The following is a 10,440-nucleotide window of genomic DNA, read 5'->3' on the forward strand; positions in this document are numbered from 1 at the left end:
CGACGAACAGTAGTTGTCGCATTTCGCATGGGCCACGATCGCGACTTGTCGACCGCCTTCGATCGTAAAAGGCCCTACTTCATTTCAACTTTTCCCTTCTTTTTGCAGGAGCATGTGAACCTGGTGGGAAGGGACGGGGAGAACGGGCCGGTCCTCGTCTCGGTGAAGGCCGAAACGGTCGCCGGACAGGAGCATTGGCGAGTCCTGTTACGACTGCGAGCAGGCTCGACCCACGAATTAGTACCAGCCGCAAACCTCGGCCCGAATCCATCGCCCGCGAAAATGGTCAAGGTGAAGTGTCTCTTCCTCTATGTCCGACACGTGCGAGTGTTCTTTTGTTTAATGCTTTCACCACTCTGGAATTTCCCCTTAGAACAGTGTCGAGCTTCCCACAGAAGAGAAACTCCCAGGATTTTTAACGATCCCACACAAACTAACACGATTTACCTATTAACTATTCCGAATCCTCCGCGAGAAATGGAAACTTGTACGTGTGTCCCTCACTTGAAATAATACTTGACAAATTCAGCGTAGCTTCAAACTTTTCGAATACAGTTTCGTTACCATCGATACCATTTGTATAGTTAAGGTTTGCTATGAGAAAGTGAGGAGAATTCTTGTAACGTTTCAGTAATTCTAATCTGACCGAATTTTTCAGACTCTTTGCGTGTGATTACGTTTGACGATGGTTTAAGAAATCATTTTAATTTGGTTCAAGATATTCCATTATATTTTTTTATAAAAACACTTTATAAATTGTACGATTTCCACAATTCCCGCTGTATAATTGCATATCGATTTCTAAAGTTAATGCAACGTTATAAAACGATGATAATTCGAATGGTAAAAATGATTTAAGCCGAAAGCTTTCTTTTTCTTCGTGAAATCGTTTTAAGCAATGATTCATAGTTGACATGTATCACAACGACTCGTGGCGAGAGCACGATTCGTATCATTCTTCTAATTGCCCTTAATTTGTGGTCGTAAAATAGTTGGATGTCTCTTCCTAGTTTTATTCGCTTATCAGAGCATAGGAAATTTGCACATTACATGACCGTTTAAAATAGCTCCGTAATTAATGGCACTGACCGTGTCGAAACGTGATTATTATATTTCTCTAATTGTTTTTTGTGATTTTAATTTTTCCGTGGTAGTAATCAGTCTTTTTGCGAAACGTTCCACCATTTCTCATTTTATCTAATTTTATTTTTCCGTGAAACATGTTGGCTTGGAATATGTCGAAACGATTTTTGTTTTTAACCAGAATTCATTTGTCACGTGAGGGCACGTGACGCTTTGATATGTCTATTTAAATAACTGAGCACTCGGTGGGAAGTGATACGACTAACTGACAGCTATGACATTAACTATTTTCCATCGTTATTCAAAATAGTATATCTATCTAACTTAGAACTGTTCACACGAGTAATATTTACTAATTAAATGACGATTATGTCTATCATTCTCAAACATTTTAACTGTTCTTTTGTCTCTTCGGCGTTGAAAACGTAGTCTCTAATTCTTGTATGATACTACACTTGTATAAAGTTTCTTTCGATTATTTTCCTGATAGAATATCGATCCATTATCGAAGTATTTTCACGTTCATCACTCGTCCCCTTTTACACCTTTCCTTCTTGGTTCATACAAAAACCGTAAAAAGTATAGAGCTCTTCAGATGCTCGCTTATAATGACCTCCTTTCACCGTCCAAAATTCTTATTTTTCGCTTGCTAACGATACTTAATTGACCACTTTCTATCTTCCGATGTTACTGATATATCGTTTCTACCAGTCACCTGCAACGGTTTAGACTTTATTTTACATGATTCATACGTTGAAAACGGTTCAGTTTATAGGTACAGTCAGTGTAAAAACTATCCGTACACTGAATTTCAGATTTTTGACAAATTGTCGATATTTGAACTATTTTTTTTTCTAACTTCGTAGAAAAGTGTCATACCATAATAAATCGACCACGAGTTTGAAGATTGCAGCATTATAAGATTGGTCGTGCACAGCCTTCGTGTTTGTCCTACTGTAAAGTAGGCAGTACACCTTTTAATCGAAGCTCGATGGAGTGACCTAAGAAAATTGTACATCCAAGTTTACGAGGTTATTATAAAAGGGAGGCTTTTCAATTTTTGAATCTATGTTAAGATTAGTCATGAAAAATTGCCAGTATATTTACAGACGTTTCAATCCGTAAAATTTTCCAGAAAGACCATGTCTCCGGTTTCCCACCTGTTGCATTATGCAAGAAAATATTACAGAAAAATAAACGATGCACAGCGTAAGTTTTAAGCTTCAAAATGAGTCCAGCTTCGTTGTCGTACGACACACTTTTATGAAATTATAACGGTTCAAATATCGGCAATTTGTAGAAAATCGGAAATAGAGCATGCGAATACTTTTTACGCTGTCAGTATATGTATGAATATTTGAGAAAGCTTTTTTTAAACTCCAATACGCAGTTTGTACCTCGCATCTACTGATACGATATGTTCGCAATATGACTCAGATCCTTTTTTTACAGGCAATGAACGAATCCCTGAACGTGAGCACGCTGATGCCTGTTGTCTGTTCCGGTGCTGGTACACTGATAGCACGATACGATGAACACGCTCTCGTATCGAGGTTTAAATTCGGCGTTCTTCATCAACGTGCCGGTCAAGTGACGGAAGAACAGCTTTTCGGGAACAGGCAAATTACACCAGCTTTCCAAGAATTTCTTGACTTGTTGGGTCAAAAAATCGATTTGAAGGATCACAAAGGGTGAGTCACGAATCGCGAATAGTTTATACAGTTTCCAATCATGTAGATTTTTAAAAATCTGCACTTGTTATTTGTTCTAATAACTATTGAAACTAAAATTTTATTTCCAACTTACTGAAAATAGTGGGACATTATCTAGAAAAATACATACCTCTATCTAGTTTCGCTGAAATGATTTTGTGTTCAACAGAGAGAGAGAGAGAGAGAGAGAGAGAGAGAGAGAGAGAGAGAGAGAGAGAGAGAGAGAGAGAGAGAGTAGCCTAAGCGACATGAAATAAATATTACGATTTAATTCTTGATTTTTACTAGTAATGTTTAATTTTTCTAGACATTTGCACATATAGCAAAGATTATCGAATTGAGTAGATATGAATATTTTCCAGTTCATTGGAAGAAAAATGATATTTTGTGACCGTAAATATTGAAATCAACTGTTGTAGGCTTGGAAATAGATCGTAAAACAAGAAGTTAATCTTTGTTCTAGTGCGATTCCCGTAGTGAACGTATGCATTAGACACCGCGTTTACGTGACTCTGCAATATTCTTCCCGTAGAATTCTGACACTTACACTGTATCCCTCAGCGATCCTTGCTTACTCAGCAAAAATAAATGTATGTGCACATTTCTTATACCCTCAGCCGCTGATACAGAAAACGTTGCAGTCTCTTTAACCCTTTCGTTCCAGCGGACTTGCACACACTCCGCGGCACAGTTTTGCAACTCTACGCTTCGTCGCGAATTGAGCATACTATCTGTTACTTCTTGCTATTGTACAAATTATTGGATATGTATTCCAGTTATCTAAATTCAAAGTATGACGGTAGAAGTTGGAATAATCAAATTCGAATATTCGCCAGACTGAGGAGCACAAAATTTTCCTAGATGACTATAATTATCTTTGGGAATGATAAATTAACAGGGGAACAACTGGACAAACTTCTTATTTTACAATTATTGGAAATATTAAACCGCTTTGAGGAAAACCTCTTATTTATTACCGAAATATTAATGAATGCAGTTCTGCAATTACTCGAAAAATTGTACACTTGTATAACTTTGATAATAGATTTAAAGCTGTCGCTATAGCCCACATGTTGAATGTTGCAGATATCGTGGAGGTTTGGATACCCGACACGGACAAACCGGTGATTCCGCGGTGTATGAAGTATTCCGCGGACGAGAAGTTCTCTTCCACGTTGCTTCTCTTCTCCCATACAGTCCTGGAGACTCTCAGCAATTACAGCGCAAAAGACATATCGGTAATGACATCGTTGCAATAATATTCCAAGAGGAGGCAACACCTTTCAGCCCAGATATGATTGCCAGTCACTTCTTACACGCATTCATCGTGGTACAAGTCGTTGACCCCTGTACTTCCAATACGAGGTATATTCTTAGATTCGTATGTATATATACTGTTTGCATAGTATGGCACCGCGAAATCCAAATGTATCAGTTACGAAATCATGGTTCCGGAGCTTAAACAGACGGCTCCTTAAAATACAGTGGATTGCGCTGGATATCGCTCGTTGCCCGGACTTGTTTGTTTGTCCCGATGAAATACGTTAAATATACGTATTCTATGGTTATAATCATGATATAAAAACATTACCCCTTTGTTATCGTAAAATATTTTATATATAGAACCGTAGAGTCTTATGGAGTGACAAGTAACGCTGTTGTAATTATTTATCTGCTGTGAAACTCGCACTGTTCTTCCTTGGTGTCTTTTTCTGTTGATCTTCTATTTCCGTTGCAGTAAATATAGAACATAATTAAGTCTATGCAGAAATATAACAGTGTCAACTTTAATACGTGAGAAATTCGATTGTTATGGGAAGTCAAATTTTAGATTTTGCTCCTTCAAAAATTTTAAATTTTTTTGTAAAAATCAAGTAATACATATGCAATATTGAATTGATTGCAAGTACAGAACTTTTATGTACGTTATATAGATGTAATTAAAAAAAATACGGACGGCTCGCAATGTTCAATATGAATAGCTGTAAAACTCGTTAAATCTTTCGCCGAATTTCGCCAAATAACAGAACAAATAAATCCCCTTTGTGTTCAATTACAGAACAACAGTTACATCATCGTGAAATATTTTTGACCGGTTGTTTATTTACTCCGAGTGCAGGTACAAAGTGAGTGTGACTGCGCGAAACGACGTTCCATGGTTCGGACCAGCTCTACCGACGCCAACTGTGTTTTTGCGCGGAGTCGAATTCAAGGAATTCCTTTTAACGAAGTTGGTGAATGCTGAAAATGCCGCGTACAAAGCCGAGAAGTTCTCAAAACTGGAGGTAGTCGATTTCCCTACATTTTTAAAATTTGGACACAACAAATAATCAGAATTTTGTATTTAAAAATTCACTCAAATTGATCTTCCTTTATACAAGCAGAAACAAAAAAAGTTGCGCCTAATTGTGCTTATCAGGTAGACTACGGATTTTTATGCAAAGTAAAATTTTCTATAGTAAACATTGATAAACATTTCTAAATTCTTTAAATTATTCTTCGTATGCGAGATTGAAATTTAACCTACCCCTTTTTCAATTTTTCAATCTAATAACGAAATCAATTTTGAATGTACAGCTAAGGACAAGATCAGCACTTTTGGAGTCCCTGACAGAAGAGCTGCAAGCCAAAACCGCCGAGTTTCTTGGAGGAGCGATCGGATTAGGAGGTCCTGGTTTGGGGTTCGGAGGGAATTGTCCAGTAAGTCCAACAGCGAGCGACACATCAGGATCCGGAAGTGGAGGCAGCGGTTCCAGATTCATTGACACGGTTCGGAAAGCTTTGATATCACGTGTTAGAAACGCGTCAACGGAGAGCGTGCCGCAACAATTATCAAAGAAGGGTCAGTCCGAGCCCAGTCCACCCAGTAATCGGCAGTCTACTACGAAGATTAGTGGGAAGCGTTCGGTAGAACCATCAAGTCCCTTGGGTTCCCCGGATTTGACCCTCCGAAGGGATTCGGAACGCGGAAGCCCTAGTTTAGGAAGTCAGGACAGTAGTTTGTCCAACACAGACAATCAAGATAGCAGTTTAGCTACTCTGCAACAGGACGAGGTAGATCGCAGAGAATCTACCGTGTCGGTTAGCGTCAACAATGACACAACGATTGTGGACAAAGCTCCTGTACAGTCGGTCCAGAGATTAACGCACGAGAACCTGCGGAAACAAGAGAGATCAGAAAAAACGGAGACCACGCAACGCGTCATCTCAGAAAGTGACGACAGTTCGTTGAACAGCGAATTGGAACTCGATCAGGCTGTATATCCAGATAGCGATACTGGCCTTGAATCGATGAGTTCCGCAGAGACTCATGAAACCGCACGATGCACCACTAAGGACGGTGTCCTGGAAAATGAGAACTTGAGGATGGAAGTTACTAGGCTTAAGTGCGACAAGTTAGACTTGCTAAGGCAGAATGTGGTAAGTAAAGATAGCTACTGTCCTTCGAAAGAAGTTGAAAAATTTCAGTAGAAATAATAATCAAAATTCAATCGAAGTTTGATTAAACGGGAAAGAACCAAAAATGTGATGTATACACTAGATATACAGGTCTTCTTGATTTTTCTGAATGGTCTGATCTATCTTTGATTTCATAACAATATTAACTGATATCAAGACGAGTCCAACGACCTGTAACACTCTGATCTTCAAATGACCTAGAGTTCAGAAAAGAAGATCAGATGCACGGGAATAAAAAGAGATGAAATTTTCTGTTTTCATATTTAATTAAAATTGATTCAAATTAGTAGAAGGAAACGTCTCATTTAACTAAGGGAACGTGTATCTAAATTTTTCGACCTTTTATAATAATTTATATTTTATAATTACTAACATATAATATTGTATTTCAGACTTGTCAACGTGACATAAAACGTCTACGTGAGAAGGAGCTTCATTTACAATCAGATCTTGCAGCTGCTTCAAAAGAAATTTTGCGGTTACGGGCGCTGCTGAAGGATTGTTCGACGAGTATTCCATTGGACAACAACAATCAACAAACGTCTACAGTTTAAATGTTATTTTACCATGTCTTTAGTACACCTATATTGGCGAGTAACTTCCTGTTACTATTCTTAGATTTTATTCATTAATTAGGTGCAGTAGTTGAAACACTTACTTTTTTCGGAATTGCTTCTATTGAATAAAAAGAAACAACTTTCCGAACTTGCTTTCTGAAAGTTTAAAATTTGCAATCGAAAGGCTTTACGTTTGATTTTAACTGATATGGTTGAACTTTAATTAGATAGAAATTCGTACAAAAGCGGAATGTCAGAAGAGGCATTGTCAGTGAATGGTATTTAAAGATGAAATAAAAGTGAGTCTGCGATATATATAATTATAGCAACGCGTCTTTCGAGATATTTGCAGCGGAGCTAATTGTTACTTGTAGTATAATACTTGTTTCAATTTAAACCATATTATTTATCTATTAATTTATTAATATGCGTAAGTTGACCTCTAATAGTCAATATAATTACAAGTAAATGGTCACGTAAATACGTACAAACGTGAATGTAGATAGAAAAATTCAAAGAAATAGATGCATCTTGTCATTATAATATTAGAAAACGCTAGTATCAAACAAGTAAAATGGCCTTTAGATTTAGAATTTTCGAAACTAAGTGTAAACACATAGAATCGAATATGATACATTTTATCTGTAATTAAATGTTTATAAATACTATGCAGGATCCCCCAAAAGTCACGGAATTGTTAATTGTTTTAGAAAAAGAAAAATTGTTTCCGAAAAAAGTGTTTTAAACAGAAGAGATATTAAACATTTTATGTAATGGTCACAATGATCATTAACACTTTTATCTCAAACATGATTTAATAAAATGTTTTGTTTCTTGAATAATCAACTGTTCTGCAACTTCTGAGGGATCCTGTATATACATATATATGTATATGATGTAACATATGCTGTCATCGTATTGTTATACTACGAAAGACGTGCATATTGACCCGTAAAACAGTATAAAGCGTGTGATACGTGTATCAACTTGTACCAACTAATTATGGGCTCTAGAAATGTGTTTTGTCTATATATTTCTGATGTCCAGTGTTGAAACAAGGATATGTATCATTTCAGTATTTATTGTGGTAAATTTACCAAAACCATTACTAGTTTTTTTAGTATTAGTCCGCAACAATTCTAGAAAATACGAATGCCTCGTTAATTAATCTTCCGATATTGTTAGCCAACCTAGAGTAAGATTTGGTTTTCTAACCATTCGAACGATTACGATGATTTATGTAGCTGCACCAAATTGTTTAAGTGCACACAGCGTCTCAATGTGTCAATAGTGTTACGAATAGGATACGTATTACCGTTCACTATACACAATTACGCAAACGTAAACTAAATGTAATTCATCTGCTTAGTGATGCACTTTTTATTTTCATTATCTTTCACTGACGGTATTAGTATGATTACGATTATTCTTATGTCCTTTATAGGTATTTTTTTTTCTTTGTAAATAATCGCCTATCTTTCTGTATAGAAAGATGGAAAATGTTAATGAAATGAAAGGATAGAGGGACATGAAAGTTCACTCATATATAATACCAAAGTTTATCATAGTAAAATCTACGTCTCTTAGTTTTCTACATTCCTTTACAAACAATATTCGCCTCTGAAATTTATGTATAAGACAACATATTTTTCTTGATCGAAGGTTTTTTTCTACAAATACAATTCTTCTGAATTTCAATGAAACTTTGTATGCCTTTACAAATATTTTGCAGGTATATCACAATTTATCACTGCCTAAACAATGTCGTTTTAAAATATAACGCATTTCTCCATTCTGATGAAAAATTTGATTTTCCGATGTAACATGAACTAATGACATTTTTTGCATTACTTTCAAATCGGAAAGCTATTAAATCTGAATTCGAATTAAGAGAAAATATGTAGTTCATGAATAAATCGCCAAAACACTAATAGTAACAGTTTATCTTGAACTTCTTTTAAACAATGATCTTTGTAACGCCGGCTAAAATCATTAAGTAAAATATGCCTCTAAAAACAAGTATTTGAATTAGCAATTATCGTAAAGTTTGCAATGATGCTATTTTCAACTGTTCTAAAAAATAATATCCACTATATTTTATAGGATTTACGATCTTCATATTTTCATGATGCTGTCATTTCAGACTGAATACTAGAATATGTCTTCAGATTTTATGATATTTGTAAAACACGATCGGGATTACAACTTTTTTACATACAAAAGCAAAAGATTTAATATTATTCATACTATGTAAAAAATTACTATGTATTTTTTAAAAATATTACATTAAAGATTAAGGATTGAATTACTTTAATCGAAAACTGGAATTAGAAAACTAAAACAATTTGCTATCATAAACCGAAGGAGATGGCAATTCTAATCTCTAGTGTGCATAAATTGCTAAATTAATGAATTGCGAAAAAAAGCATCACAAATCCTTAAAATATGTATCACAGTTTATTCTTTTTGTTAATGTTATTGCACAGTGCATTTCAGAACGTGTAAACTTCACTAGTGGATTCAACAGACTAAAATAAGGGAAATAATTTATATGACCTTGTTTACTAAAAATACAGCCGAATTTCTGTCTTCCAATAATTAATTTTTCGAAAATCCGAAGATGGTCACTTCAAACAATTTCTGTAAAGGCAGGTAAACAATTGATGTAATACAAAAACGGGTATATTGAAGCAAGGACATATCGGACATAATATGTTTCTGTCATCTCTTCCTTGTTTTAATGTGCTGTTTCCCTTAATGAAATTATATTCGCATCTTTTGAAATATTCTATATAACATAATACAAATCATTAGTATATAAAACAAATACATCCATTCAATGTAAACATTCATGTTTCAAAGCAGAAAAATGTCAACGTTCTTGAAAAATAAATATTGTAAAGCGTCATATTTAGGTATGGATATCTAAATGAACTTCCATTACCGTGAATTAAATTCAGTATTTATGAAAAATGGTGAAATAACAAAAGTTAATTTTATATTTGTATACAATACAAGGTGCGTTTAATTAATTGACTCATTTGATAGGGGATCTCTTTGTCTAAAATCTAGGGAAAAGGCTAAGTTTACCATTATCTAGTGTGATTTCTATGCTGGCCTTGCAAAATCAAAGAAAGATTATCTATATTACAAAGAGATATGTGTTATTATATTATGAGAGAGTGAGAGATAGAAAGATATAATATTACTGCTATAAATACACATATATATATATATATACATATATATTTTGTATTTAATATTAATCGCCCAAATTTATCAACCAGAACTGCGAATACTATTACTCTCTGACATACTGACACGAAAGTATATATTTCTTATGACTGGTGTAAGTATTCGCATTCTATTTTTCTTTTCTATGCACGACTGTCGACTTGAAAATCAGTGGTAATGACGTTCGCCAATAAATAAAATTGTTTAAACCCATTACGTGCATTTCTTACCCTCTAAAGAATATTAATTTCCTTTGTTGATTCCTTTTTTAGGGAGTTGACCCTTTCCATGCGCTTTTGTTAAGGTTTGTTTCTGTAACAATCGTTTTTATTTTTTGTATATGCTAAAACTTATATCAAATTAATAGAAGATTAATTTGATACATAAATAATCCA

General features: G+C 34.9%; 1 protein-coding gene across 12 annotated transcripts in view; it reads left to right on the forward strand.

The window, feature by feature from the left end:
- Positions 1 to 10,258, forward strand: part of LOC117227300 (Rap GTPase activating protein 1) — a 233,194-nt gene extending 222,936 nt beyond the window's left edge. For all 12 annotated transcript variants that reach the window (XM_076522810.1, XM_033482425.2, XM_076522812.1 and 9 more), the window contains 6 exons: positions 109 to 291; positions 2,536 to 2,774; positions 3,882 to 4,160; positions 4,915 to 5,080; positions 5,373 to 6,215; positions 6,647 to 10,258. In XM_076522810.1, the coding sequence (XP_076378925.1) occupies positions 109 to 291; positions 2,536 to 2,774; positions 3,882 to 4,160; positions 4,915 to 5,080; positions 5,373 to 6,215; positions 6,647 to 6,808 (1,872 nt within the window). In that variant the 3' untranslated portion in view covers positions 6,809 to 10,258. The remainder of the gene's footprint in view (positions 1 to 108; positions 292 to 2,535; positions 2,775 to 3,881; positions 4,161 to 4,914; positions 5,081 to 5,372; positions 6,216 to 6,646) is intronic.
- The last annotated feature ends 182 nt before the right edge of the window (positions 10,259 to 10,440 follow it).

This window comes from Megalopta genalis, chromosome 6, assembly GCF_051020955.1.
Source record: "Megalopta genalis isolate 19385.01 chromosome 6, iyMegGena1_principal, whole genome shotgun sequence".
Taxonomy (NCBI): Eukaryota; Metazoa; Arthropoda; class Insecta; order Hymenoptera; family Halictidae; genus Megalopta; species Megalopta genalis.